This window comes from Octopus sinensis, linkage group LG5 (genome assembly GCF_006345805.1).
Source record: "Octopus sinensis linkage group LG5, ASM634580v1, whole genome shotgun sequence".
Lineage (NCBI taxonomy): Eukaryota > Metazoa > Mollusca > Cephalopoda > Octopoda > Octopodidae > Octopus > Octopus sinensis.
In genome coordinates this window covers 30,424,978-30,448,558 of record NC_043001.1, presented here as the reverse complement: position 1 = coordinate 30,448,558, position 23,581 = coordinate 30,424,978, and the positions used below count along the sequence as shown (strand labels likewise).

At 37.0% G+C, this 23,581-nt stretch overlaps 1 protein-coding gene across 1 annotated transcript in view; it reads right to left on the bottom strand.

Annotated features, from left to right (window-relative positions):
- LOC115211663 (PGAP2-interacting protein) overlaps positions 1–23,581 on the bottom strand; it is a 45,506-nt gene extending 21,925 nt beyond the window's left edge. Inside the window, exons 1-5 of the mRNA XM_029780297.2 lie at positions 23,124–23,581; positions 10,975–11,287; positions 8,249–8,403; positions 4,474–4,888; positions 1,397–1,533 (exon numbers count right to left, since the gene is read on the bottom strand). Coding sequence (XP_029636157.1) covers positions 1,397–1,533; positions 4,474–4,888; positions 8,249–8,403; positions 10,975–11,287; positions 23,124–23,223 — 1,120 coding nt within the window. The 5' untranslated portion in view covers positions 23,224–23,581. The remainder of the gene's footprint in view (positions 1–1,396; positions 1,534–4,473; positions 4,889–8,248; positions 8,404–10,974; positions 11,288–23,123) is intronic.

Below are 23,581 nucleotides of genomic sequence, written 5' to 3'. Positions count from 1 at the left end.
TTTTGACTTTTGTTGTTTTATTTTAAATTTTTGATCCACATACTAGCTATAGTAACTACAAGCAAAACGCCCCCCTCCCCATCCAATGGACGGTGCTGAGTTGTCAAACATTTGAATCAAATTTTCTCAAAACAACTTGTCCGACTATCCCATAGGCCTCCCCTTTGAGAAACACAGATTTAACCTAAATTTGAGACACCAGCAAAAGAAGAAATAAAGATAGACTTGTTTTCTATTCCAAAGAAAAACGATTTTATTCACACAAGTATGCAACCAAAGAGTTTAAAGTACCAGTAATGATGAGGCTGTTGACTGGGAGAACACAAACATGGTTTAAACAGTAAGCTTGGCAGGAAAGAAACGTGCCTTTAAGCAGTACAAAAACAACAACTGCATGTGCATTTTTCTCGCGTACGTGTAATATCGATCACAACAGCTGATGTACTTGCACGTACAAATGCACGTTCCCACAGCTTTATCGATCGCATTCTCACCTGGAATCGATTTTTGTAATTTTTTCAAAACTTATACACGCCCTGATACCATCGGTATCTACATATCAAATTTGAGCCCAATCGGATGGAGGATGCCCGAGATCCTAGAAGACACACACACAGACAGACAGAACAGATTTTATATAATAGATTTACAGCCTGATGAAGTCAGTCATGGGAAGTTAAGAGTATTTGCAGTATTGTGCGCAATGGAATAAGAGCCACTGAATCCTTCATTAGAAGTCTATCACTGCATCAACTTGGATTGTTGTATTGTTTATCTTTTGTTTGTTTCAGTCATTGGACTGCAGCCATGCAGGAGAAACTGCTTTGAAGGGTTTGAGTTGAACAAATCAACCCCATTGGTTTCTTTTGCTGAACCACTAAATTATGGGGGCGTAAATAAAACAACATTGGTTGTCTATTAGTGGGGAGGGGATAAACAGACACAAAGACATACACACACACATGACAGGCTTCTATACAGTTTCCATCTACCAAATTCATTCATAAAGTATTGGCCTGTCCAGAGCTAGAATAGATGACACTTGCCCAAGGTGCTGCACAGTGGGACTGAAACCAAATTCATGTGCTAGCAAAATGAGCTTCTTAACCACACAACCAAGTTTCTTAACCACTAAATCCAATACATAGTTGCCTAACTACTTTGTAAACACACTCAAACTTTTAATGTTTATTTCCACCCTCCAAAAATATATTTCTTTCATTTAACATATAATTTTCTTTCCATGCTAGTGTGACCTAAGAAGAATTAAATTTGAGGTAGGGTTTTTATAGCTGAATACACTTCTTGTCAACAACCCTCACCTGTTTTTCAAGTATGCGTGTGTGTGTGTGTGTGTGTGTTTATAATACTTCATTATTTACAAAGTTACACTTACTTGCATAGGCTACCCATGTCTTTAAATAATAAAGTAGAAAAAGACTCAATACACCCAAAAGCCACCAGGCAAAGTGTTTCGTAAAATGCTGCCTGGACAAGCAGACACCCACTCCAAGTAACAAAAGAACTGGACACCTGAAAAAAATTACATAAAGAGAGAATAGTTAATAAAATAATGAAATTTTTAAAAATCTATAGCATATTTTCAAACTTGAATTTAACATAAAATGTTGATAAGGTTATATAAACTGTCTACTGCAGAAAAAGAAAGTTTTAAATTCTCTTTGTTGGCAATGAACAAAAGAATTTAGCAACTGGTTTAGTCAATTTTATGGGCAATCAGTTTTCCAACTACTATATTATACACGACACACATGTGCACATCATTTTTATGACTATTTTCCATGCTAATGTGACAGAATCCAACCAACCAGAGAACCACATTTTACTTAATTTTAACAGTGTTTCTGTGGCTGAATATCCTTTCTAATGCCATCTATTTTACAAATTGTTTCTTGTACATTCATATATCTTTATCTTTTAATCTTTACATGTTTCAGTTATTAGACTGCAGCTATACTGGGGCACTGTCTTGAAGAATTTTTAGCCGAATGTATCAATCTTAGTACTTATTCCATCATTTGGTAACCTATAAATCCACTGACCATGCTAGCCAGATCAACTACATTCTAACCAGAAAGTGGGATTCATGGTTGCTCATAAATGCAAAGTCCTTCTCTGGTGAAGAGTGTATCCCTTAGCATAGGTTACTCATTAGTGACTCCAAACTGCAGGCATGAAGGATTCCAAGAAGCAAGATAGTTCAGAAAAAGAAGTATCTAAAAGCTTAAGGATCATTTGAAAAGTCAGAGATTTAGGGACTTCCTAACTGAAGCATTTGATGAAAAGGAGGAGGAATTACAGACTTGCAACATAGAGGGTGACTGAAAGTTCCTATGAGACAACTTAATGAGAGTCACAGATCAAATTTGTGGGTGATGCAAAGTCCCGACACGACCTATGGTGACATGCTGGTGAAACAATGTAGTTGACAGGGCCATTAGAGCAAAGAAACAGGCTTGGGAGAACTGGAAGGGTAGTGGTAGCAAGGAGCTATACCAGGCAGCTAGAAGGGAAACTAGGAAGCAAGTATACTTAGCCAGGGATGAAGCAGAAAGGGAGATGTTTGCCAATGTTCTACAGCATGAAAATCAATGGCTTGAAGTGCTTCAGTTTGCAAGACAAGTGTGCCATGGAAACTTGTGATGTGGGACAATACGAGTCCTAGAGAAGACCTATCAAGCCAAGTGAAATTGTAGTTGTGGTCGATGCTGATGGCACATAAAAAGCACCTTCTGAATGTTGGGTCTCACAGAGGCAATGACAAATGACCAAGACCTTTGGCATTATGCCATGCTTGAGAAGACCCATTAAGCCAAATGAAATAATAGCCACAGCAGATACAGGTGTCACACAACTGGCATATGTAAAAGCACCCATTACACTCTCAGAGTGGTTGGTGTGAGGAAGGGCATCCAGCTGTAGAAACCATGACAAATCAGACTGGAGTCTGGTGCAGCCCCTCAGATTACCAGCCCTGGTCAAACTGTCCAACCCATGGACAACAGATATCATCTGATGATGACAAAGATGATGATATACATACACCATCATCATCATTTAATGTCCTCCTTCCATGCTGGTATTGACTGGACAGTTTGACAAGAGGTGGCCATGCAGGAGCCCCTACCAGACTTCTGTGTCTGATACCACATTTTAACGTGTATAAGGAACCCTCTAAGTTTTGGGGCTTAAAATTTGGAAAAAAGGTTTTGTAAGGGATTATAATGCTATCCATGTATAAGCAACAGCCATATTTTTTTAAACCTAATTTTTGACAAAAATGATTCTTTGTACACATTAAAATATAGTACGTACATAGATACATACATACATACATACATATACAGAGCTGGGCATAAGTCCATTAATCTGTTAATCATTAATTAATGAAGTTAACATTTTCATTAATGATTTAACTTTCAAGTTAACTTTATTAATCATTATCAGGCTAATTAACTTCTGTTACATTTAGCTTCCATTAACTCAAGTCTGTTAACCCAAAAATTTCATAAAAACAGGTAAACGTTTAAAAGTTTCTATTGTTTTCAGATTGTCTTAACATATTTAATATTGTACACGTCTTTCAACCCCAATATATTGAGACCCCCTTCGGTCATGACTGACCGTGGGATTGCACCTAGAAAGTTACCCTCCCAGGCACAAGTCCGGGCAAGGTTGTTTATGGAAGACCAGCAGTCACCCATGCATACCGGCCTCCCCTCTTCACGCTACCAGTGTTATCCAAGGGAAAGGCAACAGCAGATACAACTTGGCACCTGTGATGTCACAACTCATTTCTACAGCTGAGTGAACTGGAGCAACGTGAAATAAAGTGTCTTGCTCAAGAACACAACACGCAGCCCGGTCCAGGTTTCGAACTCATGACCTCTAACCACTGAGCCAATATAATACCACTTATTATTATAAGATGTGGTATGAAAGAGAGACATCTGCGCTGGTATGGTCATGCGATGCGTATGGACAAGGATAGCTGTGTAAAGAAGTGCCAATCTCTAACTGTGGAGGAAACCTGTGGAAGAGGTAGATCCAGGAAGCCATGGGATGAGGTGGTGAAGCATGATCTTTGAACATTGGGCCTCACAGAGGCAATGACTAGTGACCGAGACCTTTGACAATACGAGTCCTAGAGAAGACCAATCAAGCCAAGTGAAATTGTAGTTGTGGTTGATGCTGGTGTCATGTAACTGGAACCCATGGTGCTTTTTACGTGCCAGTCAAAAACATTAAAAACTTTATGTCCACTGATTTTGAAAGAAACATATATACCACACACACAAATATGTATTTGTAGCTAGCATCCTTTTATATGTTATTTTGAATATACTGGATTGCTTGCTCAGTAGCTAAGAGGAAAAACAACTGATCGATCCAAATATTGGTTTATTTACCAAGTCAAAGTCATTCAGTAGAAAGAAACGTTAAGAGACTTACCCCCAAAATTGTGGCAAAGGACCATGAAGTGGATAACCCTCAACGACCCACCGACATATCAAAGACACTTCACCAAATGTCCAGCCTGTTAAGAATATAAGACTACCAAAACCAATACCAATGAGTAGAGATGATGACGAGAAGGAAGCTTGACTAATGTGGACATTATTTGAATTAGAAGTGAAACCATTAGTGACTGGAGTAGAAACTTCAGAATTTTCCTGTGTTTCTTCTTTGCAACTTTGAATTTTCGTTGTTTTATTAGGCACATCAGTTAAGGTATTGTTCTCAGCTGAAACATCTTGTATGCTGTTCTTTGTTTCACTGTCATGTGGCAAGTTGTTCTGCTCATCTAATTTACAGTTACCGTTTGTGTTTAAAGATGTTTTTGCAGAATTTATTTCAACAGTTAAATCTAAAATATAAAAACAATGAAAAGGAAGAAAAAAGGAAAATATATAATCAGTATAATAAATGAACAAGAAATAAAGCATATATATATATATGTATATATGTATATATATATATATATATATATATATATATATATATATATATATATGTTGCCAGCCTCGCCTGGCACCTGTGCAGGTGGCACGTAAAAAGCACCCACTACACTCACGGAGTGGTTGGCGTTAGGAAGGGCATCCAGCTGTAGAAACATTGCCAGATAAGACTGGAGCCTGGTGCAGCCTTCTGGCTTCCCAGATCCCCGATCGAACTGTCCAACCCATACTAGCATGGAGAACGGACGTTAAACGATGATGATGATGATGATGATATATATATATATATATATATATATATGTTGCCAGCCTCGCCTGGCACCTGTGCAGGTGGCACGTAAAAAGCACCCACTACACTCACGGAGTGGTTGGCGTTAGGAAGGGCATCCAGCTGTAGAAACATTGCCAGATAAGACTGGAGCCTGGTGCAGCCTTCTGGCTTCCCAGATCCCCGATCGAACTGTCCAACCCATACTAGCATGGAGAACGGACGTTAAACGATGATGATGATGATGATGATATATATATATATATATATATACCATATTTTAACATGTATAAGGAGCCCCCTAATTTTGGGGGCTTAAAATTTGGTAAAAAAAAGTTTTGTAAGGGATTATAATACTCTTTTACTTGTTTCAGTCATTTGACTGTGGCCATGCTGGAGCACCGCCTTTAGTAGAGCAAATCGACCCCCAGGACTTATTCTTTGTAAGCCTAGTACTTATTCTATCGGTCTCTTTTGCCGAACCGCTAAGTTACAGGGACGTAAACACACCAGCATCGGTTGTCAAGCAATGTTGGGGGGACAAACACAGACACACAAATATACATATATATACATATATATGACGGGGTTCTTTCAGTTTCTGTCTACCAAATCCATTCACAAAGCTTTGGTCAGCCCAAGGCTATAGTAGAAGACACTTGGCCAAGGTGCCACGCAGTGGAACTGAACCCAGAACCATGTGGTTAGGTAGCAAGCTACTTACCACACAGCCACTCTTACTATCCATATATAAGTAACACCCATATTTTTTTTTAACCTCATTTTTGACAAAAAAAAAATGGTTCCTTATACACGTTAAAATATGGTGTATCAACATCATTATCATCATTTTAATATCTACTTTTCTATGCTTGCATGAGTCAAATGGAATTTGCTGAGGCAAATTTTCAACAGCCAGATGTCCTTGTTGCCACCAACCCACATGTTTCCAAGAAAAGTAATATTTTCCCATGTCTGAATATGTTTTCATATAAGACTGAAAACAAAGGCCAATACTTGTATGGAAGTTTGCAACTTTTTTTATTAGTTTATGAGCGATATAGAAAACCAGGAGATACAAATGTACAACACATAGACATCTATGACAGGTTTCTTTGTTTGCATCTATCAAATCTATTAACAAGGCTTTGGTTGGCCTGGGGCTATAATAGAAGACTCTTGGCCAAGGTTTCATATAAGGGGACTAAACCCCAAACCATATGATTGGGAAGTTAAAATTTTGACCAAACAGTAATTTTAGTGTGTGTGTGGCATGTGTATGCATGTGTGTATATGCATGCACACACACTGTTAAGATACTTAGTCAATTCTTAGCTACTTCAGAAAAAATTACCAAAAGCATACTAATGATCAAGTAAGATAAACTAATAACAAACTGCAATAATATTGAAAATTTAAAGACAGAACAAAATTTCTGCCTCTTTAGCAACAATAATGAACAAGAAAGGGAATATTCAGGAAAATTAATACATCAAAAATTGAGTGCATCAGTGAAAAAAAAGAGGGAGGCAATGTCAAGAAAGACTAGGCAAAAATATCCAGTGTCTTGCTTTGCCAGTGTTAACAGAATTAACCCTTTAGCATTTAAACCGGCCATATCTGGCCAAAAGTATTCTGCCTGTTTTATGTTCTAACTGGCCAGATCTGGTCTCTCACACCAACCCTACAATATCATTTTAAAAATTAACAGCTACCTCATCAAAATCTCATAGCTACAAGATAATGCATGATTAGTTTAAAACAATGTGGATTAAAAAGCATTAGTTTTGGCAGAATAATGTGAACACTAAAGGGTTAATGTAGTGAACCAAGACTTATGGTGAGGAGATAGAATCATTAATTTAACAATCAATCCTGATAAGTCATCTTTGACAATGCTTAACTGAGAAGGGCTAAGATCCAAAATACAGAGTTTATACCATACTGCCATGATCATACTCATACTGTTTCATTGTTCACATTCCATTTTTTTAAAATTGGCACCCCATTACAACCATTTTTATCTTCTTCTCAGCTACTCCCACCCACTTTTATGTAATGCAAAATAACCATTTATCTTTCTGCCTGTGCTTGTCCTTCTGTCATGGTTTCGCCTCTCAACATGAAACATAAAATCACCTCCTCATCTCAAATACTAACACCAACTCCAGACTTGGTTAGAGGGGCTTTTTTCCTATTCTGTTCCTGTCTTGTCTTGCTAGTTTTTTTAGTGACCTCCCTCGTGCTGGTAACATGAAAAAAAGCACCTGGTACACAGTCATGTAATTGGCAATAGAAGAGCATCCAGGTGTTGAAACTATGCCAAAACTGACATTGGTGCTTGCTGGATCCTGTCAAACTGTGCAACCCATGCTGGCATGGAAAACAGATGTTAGGTAATGACAATGACGATATCATTGGATTTGTCTCTCCTGTCTTTGGTGGCAAGAATTAGTCATTAAGATACTAACTCTTACTCTTATTACAAGTAGAATTTTAATTCATTAACATTTTTTGGTCCTCTACATTAAGCATATTAGCACCAACCTTTTCTTTTAGGCTATTCGGGGGCACCATCTTGAAGAATTTTTAGTCAAATGAATTGACTCCAGTACTTAATATTTTTAAAGCCTGGTACTTACTTTATCAGTCTCTTTTTGCCAAACCACTAAGGGGATGTAAACACACCAACACCAGTTGTCAAACAGTGGTGGGACACAAACACAAAGTTACACTCAGGTTCCATCTACTAAATTCACTCACAAGGCTTTGGTTGGCCCGAAGCTGTAGTAGAAGACACTTGCCCGACATGCCACGCAGTGGGACTGAACCTAGAACCATGTGGTTGGGAAGCAAACTTCTTACAACACAGTCATATATATAAAATTAGTTTGTCTTAACTTATATGGTCTGACAAAGATGAACATTTTCAACAAGTAATATGGTGCAGAAGGAAAAAATGTGTTAAGAAATCAAGGTAATAAGTTGAAATGTGACATACCTGAAATGATGTGATCAATATTCACCACAAGTGCAATTGAAATGATAATGGTATTAGTTGTTTGGGTCCACCATGCAGGTACAAAGCTAAGAAACCAGATTCGGCTGACAAGAAATAGCAAGAACCCAAGAAGAAGGCCCCAAAGCATTAAAAATCTGAAATTCAAAATAATTTATATTAATATTTCATTATCTCAGTCAAATAATTCAAGATGGCATTAAAAAAATACATTACAAAAAAGAAACCTATTTTAGTTTTTAAAATTCAGGGTTCTTATATCTATATGTTGTAGTACTGGTACTCTCTTAGTTACAATGACGAGGGTTCCAGTTGATCCAAATAATGGAACAGCTGCTTGTGAAATTAACATGAGAGTGGCTGAGCACTTCACAAACACACGTACCCTCAATGTAGTTCTCAAGGAGATTCAGGGTGACAAGGCTGGCCCCTCTGAAATACAGGTACAATTTATTTTTGCCAGCTAAGTGCACTAGAGCAACATGAAAATAAAGGGTCTTGTTCAAGGACACAACATGAGGCTGGGTACAATTTATTTTTGCCAGCTGAGTGGACTAGAGTAACATGAAAATAAAGGGTCATGTTCAAGGACACAACATGAGGCTGGGAATCAAATTTACGACCTTACAATTGTGAGCCAAATACCATAAATGAATATGATCTTGATTAATAAATATTGCTAGAGCAGTGCTCTAGTGTGGCCTTAGCCGTGAGGGCTAAAGCATACTAAAAAACATGGAAATGCAATGCATACTTACTCAATCTGTTCTAATCTCATTCAGATATTTTCTGTTTCTAAAATTCAGACCCTATTTAACATGACTTAAAACATAAACTAGCACACTGCTAACATTAATGGAATGATTTGATTGTTTATAAACTTGACTGGAAAATAAAGTTAATACTGAACTTTCATCAAGACAACAATGAAATAAATAAATCTGAGCTAATTTATTAGAACAATGCTCTAACTACCAGAAATATTGTTAAAAGGTGCAATCCATCTTGCAGAGTTTTGCAGTTGAAATCGTTAATTATCTTATATATAACTGATATAGCACAGTTTGACCTATTTCTTTACTACCCACAAGGGGCCAAACACAGAGAGGACAAACAAGGTCTACCCCGAAAGGATGAAAGGCAAAGTCGACCTTGGTGGAATTTGAACTCAGAACGTAATGGCAGACGAAATACAGCTACGCATTTCGCCCGGCATTCTAACGTTTCTGCCAGCTCGCCGCCTGATATAGCACAGTTTGACCACCACACAATGTTGCACATGGTCAACCACTGCTAGACAGCAGGTACAGCATAGGAACTGATTGTCTGAAACATGTTATATTTAGGTTTCAAGACTTATATTATTCCTAATTTTTGACTTGTTGCCACTGCACTACAGGTTTCATTAAGCAGAACTGAATAGTTCTACCAAACAACAATTGTAACTTCAACTTATTGGTAAATCCATACAATATTCTTTTGTTCCTGCCAGCCAATGGGCTGAGTTTATACTAGCACTTACTGGAAAAGTGCAAAATATCTTATAAATTTTGTATACTCTTACTCTTTACTCTTTTACTTGTTTCAGTCATTTGACTGCGGCCATGCTGGAGCACCACCTTTAGTCGAGCAAATCGACCCCGGGACTTATTCTTTGTAAGCCCAGTACTTATTCTATCGGTCTCTTTTGCCGAACCGCTAAGTGACGGGGACGTAACACAACAGCATCGGTTGTCAAGCAATGCTAGGGGGACAACACAGACACACACATACATATATATATATATATATATATATATATATATACATATATACGACAGGCTTCTTTCAGTTTCCATCTACCAAATCCACTCACAAGGCATTGGTCGGCCCGGGGCTATAGCAGAAGACACTTGCCCAAGATGCCACGCAGTGGGACTGAACCCGGAACCATGTGGTTGGTTAACAAGCTACTTACCACACAGCCACTCCTGCGCCTATAATTAGGAAAATTTTAAATCACCAAAATTAACAAAGTTTGAAAATATTTCCCAGGACTGAAAATCTGTCTTTCATTTGGTTCTTGAACATCCAGTATAGGGATCTGATTTAAAAGCATTTGGGTTGCTATTTCTAGCAGGTAAAGCTTGGCTGATTCACGCCATCTTGGTTGGCATTTGTCAGATGCTGTCATAGATCAAGAGGGAGACAAATGACATTCACATCATTATTTTACATCGAGATAAGAACTTAGGGACAAACTGACCAACAGATGGATTTCAAATTGGTACCAGAATAGCAGAATAATTCCCTCTCTCTCTTTCGGAGAGGCACTGAGTAGCTATACGCACACATACACACACGGCAGTAACTTCCACCTACCGAATTCAATCACAAAGCTCCGGTCGGCTCGGGGCTATAGTGGAAGACACCCACCCAAAGTGCCACGCAGTGGGACTGAACCCGAAACCATGTAGCTAGGAAGCAAGCTCTCTAACCACACAGCCATGCCCGACAGAATTAATTCTCATCCATCCTTAACCTCTGATCAAACATCACTAGGGCATATAGTATTATAGTCATGCTATTTCACTCTCTTTGGTTTGGGGCTGCAGACCCAATTAGCCCTCCACAGGAGCTAGCTTAAAAGTCCACACAGTGTGGTTTTTGAACTAGTAAATGTATAAAAGAAAGATAACTGAAATTAAAAATGAATAATAATGCTGTACCTTATTTTATAGTTTGGATTCCATAATGTGATTGTAAATACAAGTAAGGCACATGATGTCCCCAAAGAGAGGAACAGAAGACGGAGAAGAGTATCAGGAGCTTGAAAAGACGCTAATGATACGACAGACAATAGACGGAGGATAATGACCATGTGTGGTTTTTGGAGGAGTTTCAATATAAAAGCTGATTCTGTGATGATTGGTGTTAAAGTCAATAATGACAGTGCTTCATAACCGGTGATGCTGAGTTCGTTGAGAGGATAAAACCAAATCATTGGTGCCAGTGCTAGAAATAAGCACCAGAAGATGTAACCTAGAAATTGAAAAAAAAATTTTTTTTAATTATAATAATAATAACAATAATAATAATAATAATAATAATAATAATAATAATAATAATAATAATTAATTCTTGTTTATTGGCCACAAGGGCTAACAAAAATCAAAGAAAACATCTAACGACAAATACAGGACGAAAATTACAAAGGGTTTTGTCTGATAGAAAAGTCCATGTAAAAATTCAGGATAACAACGAAAATATAAATAACAAGTAAAATAACAATAATAATAATGAATGAAAAACAACTTTTTTTTTTCAGAAGAAATGCTTTCTAAGGCAAAAAGCACAAGTTAATACGAAGGATAAATGGATCTAATAACTTTAAATTATTGTTTAAAGGCATCAATATTTATTGCAAATGATGAACAGAACCAACTTCTTACAATAATTGTTTAGTTCTATCATTCAGAAACGCAAGACCAGATAAAATTGATTAAATGTCTGTTTTCTATGTTGGCATGGGTTGGACAGTTTGACAATATCCGACAAGTCAGAGGACCATGGTGTACTCCAATGTCTGCTTTGGCATGGTTTTTTACAGCTGGATGTCCTTCCTAACACTAGCCACTAACACTAACACTTTAAAGAGTGTAAGGGGTACTTTTTCATGGCACCAGCACAAATGAAGCCACCTTGCAACTTGCAAAACTAAGGATCTAAAGGGACCCCTATAACCGACAAATAGTAGAGACAGGGTGTGAAGATTCTAAATGAAGTGATGCAAGAGGGTACCATATAAAGAGAGGAACAGATTGATAGTTGTTAAAGAGTGATATTGGGGAGAGTAATAAAGTATACACTACTGAAAGAAGGAGTATGGAAAAGACAAGGGATAGGGTAGGGATTAGTGGCAGAGGTTAGTGAGAAAGAGAAGGACAACATGCTAAGGGTGATGAGGTGAATTGTTTTGAGGATGCTACATGGTAGTAAGACCCAGGTCCTGAATGCAGAAGATTTGCAAAGACTAGAATGAAATGTAGCAAGCATGTTCCATGGGATGCGTAATACCAGTGTGCATGAATGATGCAACACAAATAACATGAGAGAGAAGCTGTATATAAGAGGAATTGGATGTAGTCTACAAAAGAGAAGATTGTGATGGCATGGACATGCAATGACAACAGCTGCATGAAAATGCAGTAAATGCTCAAAATGGATGGTAACTTCAGAATGGGAAAAATAAATATTACCTCCTGGTATTAATACTGACTCTGTCACTAATATATATTTTTTAACAAGCTCACTGACTAATCAAAACACTAGTGCATTCTGGCACTGTTTTCTTATATATCACTGGCAGAGAGATGAGTAGCTGCTATCTCTAGCAGTTGGGCGTCCACCATTGATGAGACCAAGAAAGGTTGAAATCATTTGTTTTGGTGGTCTCAGTACTGGAGAAGGCAGGTATTTATCTCCCCACTAGCAATATAAGCAAGAATGCATTTTGCACCAAAAGCCAATATGAGAGTTTCTCTCGTGGTATCTACCACAGTATAGTTTGTTCTAACAGAACATCCAGGTTTAAGTGGGGATAAATATTAACTCTGTAAAGTAGTCAGCATTAGAAAGGGCATTCAGCCATAGGGACCATGTCAAAGCAGACAACGGAACACAACACAGACCTTCAACCTGTTGAATCCTGTCAGATCATCCAACCCATCCAGAATGGAAGACAGATGAAGATGATGATGATGGTATTTGTTTTAAACAAATAAAGAAACAAAAAGCAGTGTTTGTGCACAAGCGCACGTGCAATTGTAAACACCTTCAGCATGTATCAGCATGTATAAAACAAAATGAAAGGCCTATTGAAAATATCAACAGATAAATAAAACTGCCTAATTTCCCAAGCAGGTATGAAAAGAGTTTCCTTCATAGTTGATACACACCTTTATATTTTTCCAGTGTAAAGAGTATAGCTAGGAATACAGCAGAGAGCACCAACCCAAGTTTTAACATCTCGCTATATTGATCCATGGTTCTTATCAATTATCTTCTGTTCATAATGCCAATGGCTACAAATCCATGATGCCTGCTCTCTCAATTCATATTGGTATTTTTACCACTTGAGTAATTTTTCTAATAAATTATCTTAATTAACAATCACTTCCATAATTTATCTTTAAAAATATCATTTCCGCTTCAACACTTCAATTCCCATAATTCTTTTGTTTCTTAAACAAACATGTTAGTCACATATCCAGCCAGTATCTTTTATCTTTTACTTGTTTCGGTCATTTTACTACGGCCATGCTGGAGCACCACCTTGAAGGGTTTTAGTCAAACAAACTGACCCTAGGACTGATTATTTTTGAAACCTAGTACTTATTCTATTGGTCTCTTTTGCTGAACCACTAAGGTATGGGGATGTAAACACACCACCATCGGTTGTCAAGCAGTGTTAAGGAACAAACAGAGATACACCCGCATGCACACACACACACGGCTATGCTGATACAGCCATATAATGAAGACAGCTGCATCAAGCAGTGCTGATCTCAAATTGTAGAGGAACATGTAGAAGGGATAGATTCAGGAAGATGTGGGGGGATGAAGTAGTGAGAAAGGATCTACAGACATTGGGACTCACAGAGGGGATGACAGGGGACTGAGGCTCCGGTCGGTTTGCTGTGCTGGAAAAAACATGTTAAGCTAAATAAAAGTGTCCTTGCATACAAGCTGTTCTCAGTATCCCTCTCCAGCTGACCATTCCTAACCTTGTGGGCTCTGGATGCTGGTGCCGGTGATGCATAAAAGCACACAGTACACTTTGTAAAGTGATTGGCATTAGGAAGGACATCCAGCCATAGAAACCATGCTAAAACAGACATGGAGCCTGGGCAGCTCTTCAGCTGACCAGCTCCTGTCAAACTTTCCAACTCATGCCAGCATGGGAAATGGATGTTAAATGATGATGATGATGATGGTATATATTATATATATATATACCAAATTTCTCCCCAGACAATCACAGAATAGCTGTCTTGTTTCATTGTTGGCAGCAATCTTTTCATGTCAAATTCTTGATCACAGCGTCTCCAGACTCACACTTGACCACTGTCAGAAAATACAGCAAATCTGGACTCATCAGAGAATATAACAGTGTCCCAAAATGCTAGTGGCCACTCCATCATCTTAGTGGTCCAATCTTTTGTCCACTTGATATTGGCTGGATGAAGAAAAGGCTTCCTTCTTGCTGCTCTGCTATCGTAGTCAAGTTTGTGGAGATACCTGACAGCTGTTCTGAGACTGACATCAACTTGTTCTGTGATATCAGAGGCCTTGCAATGATGATTATCCTCTACACTTCACTTAACAAGGTAAAGGGTCCTGGTCAACCTGGATAAGGTGATGTGGACTCCTTCCCCTCTCTGGTGAGTTGCACAATCACCCTATTAACTGTAGAAAACAGGATCCCAAGGTTTTAAGCAATTTTACACTAAGTCCACCTTCAGATTGACCCACAATACGGCCTCTTTGAAATTTGGACAGTTCCGAGGCTTCATTTGCATGTGGCATGATTAAACAGTCACATACAGAAACTGAAACATAAAAATGGGATCTTTTCGGCTTGAACGGCAGTTTTTTCTAGTAGTGTCATATGAAATTGTCACCCATAATTATGACCCTAGTATCGATCTATTGCATTTCAATCTGTTTTAGGGTTAGGGTTAGGGGTGGGGGGGAAGGGTATCTTTTTTTTCTTCACAAATGTAAATAAACCCAATCTGTTTCTTAAACAAGGGACATATTCATACTGCACAGAATGTTTTTTTATCTCAATAGACGTCAGTGATTGGTTGAAATTGCAGAAATTGAAGAAAAAAAAACAGATATCTTACAAACTATAGAATTTTCTCAATAAAGTTAAGAGAAAAAGATGTTTTATAAACACATTCTACCAGTATCCAAAGTTCAAAATTTTTTAGTTACCTAGAAATTATGTTAAAAACTGCCATTCAAACCGAAAAGATCCTAAAAATGTCCATTAATAAAAATATAAACCATTTTAAAATAAACACAAAACGATGTTTTATGGGGTGTCTATTTACTTCTGTCATGTCTGTGTAGAAGTTTACAAAGATACTGCTATGACACCTTCATATATTATTTGATAAATTATCTTGGTTATCATATATCCTACCTCACTAGATATTTTGAGATTCTCTACAACTATCTCTGGTGGAGCACAGCTTTCTCTACATTCATGTCCTTAATCACTTTATCTACCAAGCTGCAGTTGACTTGAAATACTGATCCCTCTGTAGAGTCAGCATAAGGTAGCCCCCTTTTATCCCATGCATTCCCCATGCTCAACAGCGTCTCATAATAGCACTTTCGTTAACTATAGAACTATGAAAAGTCAGTAACTACAGCATAAGTCAGATCACTGCACTGACATGTTTTTCTCACCAATCTAATTTTTCTATTTCATTTTTGTTTTCATTGGCTCCCTGTATACGTTCGCACTAAGTTAACTATTATTCTTTTTTATGTGGATGTCTTTTATGAGTAATTTATTTCCTGAACATTTCTTTATTTTGGTACCAACATTCTCGTACATTTACTTGGTAATTCTCTCATTACTACTTCACATATTGTGAAGTCTATACGTTGCTGAGAAGGCATACGTCTAAAACATATTTAGAGCCTGTTTTCCATGCTTGCTGAAAGAATTAAAATGTTATCATTCAAAGATTTATATTGCTTTTGTATTTTTTGATATACTTACAGCATAAATATTTCTAGCTATTTTTTTATGACTCTGCATAAAAAAATATAAACACTTTTTTCTCTTTTACTCTTTTACTTGTTTCAGTCATTTGACTGTGGCCATGCTGAAGCACCACCTTTAGTCGAGCAAATCGACCCCCAGGACTTATTCTTTGTAAGCCTAGTACTTATTCTGTCGGTCTCTCATGCCGAACCACTAAGTTACGGGGACATAAACACACTATCATCGGTTGTCAAGCAATGTTGAGGGGGGGGGGACAAACACAGACACACAAACATATTCACACACACATACACACATATATATATATATATACATATATACGACGGGCTTCTTTCAGTTTCTGTCAACCAAATCCACTCACAAGGCTTTGGTCGGCCTGAGGCTATACTAGAAGACACTTGCCCAAGGTGCCACGCAGTGGGACTGAACCCGGAACCATGTGGTTGGTAAGCAAGCTACTTACCACACAGCCACTCCTACGCCTACACTAGTTTAATTATTTAATGAAACTTTTTTTTTTAACCCGTCACTGTAATAGTACATATAACAGTTAGAGACTAAAATATTCCTGACAGTTGACCTATTTATTAATAGCTACCTAATTCTTTAAGGGGGCTGGAAGTAGGTGTTTTGTGATAGTGACTTTCAAAGAAGGTCACAGTGTAAGAAGAAGCTACAACTATAAATCAAACCTACATCTCAGCCCACCTCCACCAGGAACATATTTCCCACACTACCAGCACTCACTGTACTATATTAGCAATATGTTAACCTGGACTTATCTCTATGTGCTTGATCAAGGCATTGCTTATTTTATACGAGGTGGGGGTCATCATATATCAGGCTGTGCTTTGTCTTATGTTGTCTTGTTGTATATAGTAAACCAACTGTTACGTGATGGCGTATGGCTCAGTGGTTAGAGCACTGGGCTCACAATCATGAGGTAATGAGTTCGATTCCTGGACTAGGCAGTGGGTTGTGTTCTTGAGCAAGACACTTTATTTCATGTTGCTCCAGTTCACTCAGCTGTAGAAATGAGTTGTGACATCGTTGGTACCAAGTTGCATCAGCCTTTGCCCTTTTTTTTTTCTTTTTTAGATAACATCAGTGGCATGGAGAGGGAGGCTGGTATGCATGCATGATTGCAGGTCTTCCATAAACAAACATGCCTGGACCTGTACCTTGGAGAGGAATTTTCTAGGTGCAATTCCACGGTCATTCATGGCTGAAGCCAAGCAAGCACATAAAAAGTCCTCTGTTTGTGGGAGTGTGGAAGGGATAGACACAGAACACTGCTCAGGGTTTCAACATTGCTTGCTCTATTGCAAGCATTTTGATCAGGTTCCCAGCAGAAACCTATTGCTATCATGACCTTGTGGTGCAGCAACACTCTCTTCATGGCCCTTGGCATTGAAAAATAACACCAAACCAGCTAGATAATTCACCATCTTTTTCAATATCCACAGACTGCTGGTGTCACCCAGTACACTCTATAAAGTGGTTGGCACTAGGAAGGACATTAAGCAATAGAAACTATGCCAAAGCAGACAGTAGAGCTTGGTGCAATGTTCAGACTTTCCAGCTCCTGTCAAAGTATCTAACTCATACCAGCATTGAAAACGACATTAAATGATGATGATTATGTTGAGACTAATTCCATACATCACCTCTTGCTAACATGCAAACCATATCTCATATTTTTCTCCAACATACAAATTTCATGCCCATTGTCTACAGTTCATTTCTAATGTCAAAGCAGCATACACTACACAGGATGTGATGGATAAATTGCCATCATTTTATATATATTTTTTTTTGTGCATTGTTTGTTCTTGATTTTGTCAACTATACAGTATTGTAGGGACAGTTGGGCACCGTCTGTGAGAAAAACAGCACCATGATGTAATTCACAACCAGAAATTTGGAAACAACATGACGTACTGCTTGGCATTCATGCCGGAAGCTCCAATACAAACATTTCAGAATATTTGGATGTCAATCTTAGGATATGTATCGAGAGTGATAAAAATCAAACATCCAGTCAACATCATGGTGTCTGGAGTGATCATTAGTGATGGTGACATTATGCCTCCATTCATCTTCCCACACAGCCTCAGACTCAACACGGAGGCCTACATCAAGTACCTAGAGGAGGTAGTACTACCTTGGATCAAGAGGGTGGCTACTGGAAGACCCTACTCATTCTATACTTATGTCAGTGAAGGAACTGAATATTTTACAATTCTCAACACTATTACTCAATTAGTTTTATCCCCTCCACACATCCCTGACTGATATACGGAATACACCACACACCTTTCATATCTTACCTCCATACCCTGTCTCTAACAAACCATTACAATCTCTGCACTACACACGCACACACACACAGAGCATGGAAAGCGGACATTAAATGATGATGATATATATATATATATACACACACACACACACATGTGTATGTTTGAATGTATATATGTATGTATATTTGTTGCTTAAATGGAAAGAATATTTTTCGCTGTATTGTCACAAACACTTTTGAATGCAAATATGCATTTCTTAATCTCTCGTTAATCACCAATAAAGTTTTATACTTCGTTTTTCGCTTACTAAATAACTTTGACATGTAGCTCTCAACTGCCTAAATTATGATTTATTATAATGGCAGGTATTAATACAGCTGAAATAAATTGCTGACATGAAGCTGACTCAGGTCACATCTGTTACTTTTAGTTCTTGCCATGTCTTTAATTGTGATTTATTTGTTTGTTCTGAAGGTAGGGGTTGTGACTTAGATCATTACAGGTACTGTCCTTAGACTGGTGAGTAACACAGTCAGTGTTCCTTTTGATGGCTGTAGGAAAATATATGTGCAAAGAGAAAATTCTAGAGGGCAGATATCATGTGTGTGTGTGTGTGTGCGTGCGTTGTAACGATGAATAAATAATGTCAATAAATTTAAATTTTCCAACTTCCTCTTTTGTTATCTATCTATCTATCTATCTATCTATATATATATATATATATATTAAATGATTGATATGGAATATGGGATGTAACTAGAAGCTTTATTAACACAATTGTTTTGGCTTCGTTTTGCACTGCTTCCGAGTGGGTATGGAATGATGTAATGACATCAGATGCAACACACAGTGCAAGGAGCCTCATCAGGTGATGTAACATGCTTCAAAAGTTCAAAAGATTTACATTTCGTTTTTGCTCAAAGATTATATGCAGGTAGTGAGTTGCTAGCAGTTCAGTCACATTTTGGTTAGGTATGAGAGTTGTGCTCACGAAGTTGTTGATAAAAAAGTAGAGAAAATAAAAAAAATAAAGAATCTAAAGTAAACAGGGGGTGGGGTGTTTATAGTTGTGGTTAAGAAGTGGTCGCTAAAAAAAATGATTAAAAAAATACAAAAAATGTAATGTAAATGGTGTGGGGTTATGGCATTGAATGTGCTCCACAGGCACGCTCCCAGGGACTTACCCAAAACAAGGTTTTGGATACTGTATTTAATGCCTTCTTTTTCAACCTTAATTTTGAATTTAACTTATATATATATATATATGTGCGACAGAAGCAGTATTAGTTTGAAATAGCAACCTGTGTATCATACTTACAGTAGATAGTATCTCTAATAGACATAGAGTGTTAAACACAAAAATATATCAGTAGCACTTAGTTTTTATTTCCTTTAGATTTAATCAATTAGAAATAATTAATGGAGCCAGACAAAGCTTTGAACAAAGGAAATTTATTCTAATGCACAACTGAATGTTTCTAAACACAATCAAAGTGCAAAAGACAGTTTAGGAAGAAGTTTCAAACAGATCCACCTATGTGACTTACCATCACTTGAATTACAGATAACATTGAAGCAGAAGGAACTGTTCAAAATGTCCACAAGAAATGTTTAAGAAAATCATGGACATCAATGAGCCCCACAAAGCATGAACAGGTACTGGAAACCTACTGTGGGAGTTTGATAAAATCTGTGTAGCAAGTAAGTCATGAGATGTGAATTTCAACATTAAGCATTCACTGCGCTGAAGTGCTATCATTGGAAAAGTTACATTCCAAGTATAATCCATGCTCTCAATGAAGATGATCTGCAATCATTTAAATTCGGCCGGTTCATTTGCAATCATTTGGTAAGATGTATAGAAGATGCACACTTTCCAAAATTACTTGGAATGATAATGCCACATTTAAATTACATGACTCAATTAAATTCCACAATTGCATTGACTGGGGACCTGAAAATCTACATATTACAGGGAGGGACATCATGTTAATTTACCACCAGTTGCAGAATGGTGAGGTTTATCACGCAAAAGATTAACTGGGTCATCTTTTAACAATACTGACAAGTCTTGTTTATTTGAACTTGCTGTCATGTCAATCATTCAAAAGAATTTGAAGGAGTGGAGTTTATTTACAGTAACATGGAGTACTCCCACACTACTTTAGTAATGTAAACCCATACCTATCAAAGTATATATCAGAGATTTAGTCAAAACAAGTGAATAGAACAGAGAGGTTCAGTAGAATATCCTCCGCGTTCATCGAACAGAACATTACTAGATTTTTTTTTTTTTTTTTTTTTTTTTTTTGTTATAAGGATACCTAAAAGATAAAGTTTACAGTATAAATCCGGCAGCCGATGAATGAGAATGTGCACAAATAGCAAACGAGATGTTTCTAGATGTTTGCAATTCCATTGTATCGCGCTTTCAGCAGTGCCTGGACCAAAACGGTCGTCGGTTTGAAAAAGCGTTCATAAACGAATTAAAGAATCTCGTCTACTGCAGACTAGATCGGAATTAAATTCGGCCGGTTCGTTCTACTAAATATTGGTTTCAAATTTTAGTACAAGGCCAGTAATTTCGGGGCCATTCGATTACACTGACTCCAGTGCCCAACTGGTACTTATTTTATCGACCCGAAAGGACGAAAGGGTAGAGTCAATCTCAGCGGAATTTGAATTCAGAACATGAAGACGGACGAAATGCCGCTAAGTATTTCGTCCCACACGCTAACGATTCTGCCAGCTCACCGCTTTATATTTTATTAAAAGTTGAAAATGAAATTTATTTTAATAAACACTGACTTTATAATCATTCAATGCGTGTATTTTGGGGGATATATATAATTCAAAGTAAAAATTCACTGCACCTCAAATATGACAAAGTGTCCCAGTAACCAACTGCACCTAAGTGTAAAATTTGTCAAATTATATCGTATTATAAAACGTGTCTAATTATTCAAGACATGAGTATGTAGTGGATCTCGCATGCATGAAGTGGATTCGATCCACCATAGCCAAATTTAAATTAACACTGCAATAGAACTTTTCCCACCGTCGAACAATGGGTTTTTCTGTGACAGCAGTTTTACATTTTCCAGATGCCTTTAGCTTCACCACTTGACCCTTTCTATTCTTGACCCTTTAGTATTCACCACTTGACCCTTTCTAACCTCTTCTACTTCCCTACGACTCTCACTAGCTCTAATTCTGTTCTCTTACAACATCATTCTATCTCTCTCTGTTAACCACTTACTAAGCAATGAAGAGAACCCAAACAAACTTAACTTTGTATGCTTTTGTATTTATCATAACCTGCCTGACGAGGCAAGGTATTGTAACGTAACTGTAAATAAATACTTTCTTAAAACTTCATGCATTGTTCATCTTTCACATTCTACAGTATGCTGTTATAACAAATTGTTATCGTTACAACTGCTGACTCGAGACATATCATAATATTGTGTACCTAATATTATTTACTGTTACAAGTATCACAACTTTATTTCATTTATGGTTGCCTAAAGATTTGAGGTCCTGAATTTGCATGAAAGAACTAGTGTGAATGGAGAGGGCTACACTTGTTGCATAACATTTTATTTACTAAATTGGAACGACTGAAAATGGAAAAGTTAATAACTTTGGTCATTATAAGATCTCGATTAAAAAAACATTTTTTGAGGTCAATGTCTACAGTTTCTTGATACCATTCCCTAAATCCCATCAGATTTTAATAAATAAATAAATAAGTGGAATAACTTTCGTTCCGTTTATTAACTTTATTGGTACGGCAATTAAATACAAACTTCAAACGAAAAACAACATATGGACTCTTAATCTAAGCTGGTGGTGGACATGGTTACACAAACAAAATGCCTTTCGAGGGACTATTCAAGTTTTTGATTTTTAATTCCGTTGTAGTCGACTAATGAAACTTAGAATTCCAAAGAAGTTGATAAAATCAGTACTAGTAACGAGTGCTTGGTTATAATCTAGTTACAAGAAAATCATATGGAAAGGGCGATTTTCGCTTTAAACAAATTTTTCGAATGCCTTCTAGCATTGAAAATGACATTCAAGTTTTTTAAGAAGTTCTTTGCATTAGTTATTAAGGTTAATGTTTACATTAACCGTTATTAGTTTTATTAAATAAAAAATATAATTAATTTCAGAAAATAATGTAAACAACACGCTGTGATAACAAGAGTTATAAAATAAATAATAATAAAAAAAGACAAACAAGAATTCCTCCCAACTGTTGCCCTTGTTAATTCCCCCAATCAGATTACAAATAAGTACCAAAAGTTTTGTTGAGCGATAAGAAAATTCGCAACTCAATAGCTTGTTTTTTTTTCGATGCTTTACTTTGGTACTTGAAATCATTAAGATGTGAAATAACGTATATGCATGTATATAAACACAAACATGTATAGAAATAAACAATACGTAGAAATATTGAGGTGTGTGTGTGCATGCATACATACATACATATATATATAAAGAAAAAGCGATATACACATATGTATGTGTGTAAAATCACAATTGTATTTGGTTCTTATTTGGTGAAAACAAAATAAATACTCAACTAATTTCAATAAATTTATTTGATGCTGTAAAATAAAAATAAAATTAAATTAAAAAAACTAAACTGTAACGACCAGCAGATTATATATATATGTGTGTGTGTGTGTGTGTATGTATGTATGTATATATATATTTGCATGCATGTATGTATGTATATATATCGAAATAGAGTAGTATTTACCGTGCAAGGTGTACCAAAGAAGCTGTCGCCAACGGCTAACGCCATCGTAGCAACAGCAACTAGGATTCATCTGAGAATTATTTTTTTCATTCGACTTCATCACAAGTTGGGAGAAAGTGAGACTATCTTTTCCAATATAAAATAATAACTTTTTTTTTTTGTCTGAAGGAAAGGGGACGGCAAATCCAACCTGTAGCTATGGCTAATTTCTTGGTTAAAATATAAACAATTTTTTTTTTTTTCCTTTTCCACTTCATATATGCAACAGCAGTTTCTGTTTTAAATCACTTCTTCTATTATACATCTCTTAGTGTGTGTGTGTTTTTTTTCTTTTTATTACTTTGTTGGAAAGAAAGATGTAACACCATTTTGATGTCATAGCAGCTCGAGTTATTTACATCGTTGCTACGAGCGTAATGTAGCGGCTGCTGCTGTTTTGATTCTGTACGGTGCACTGC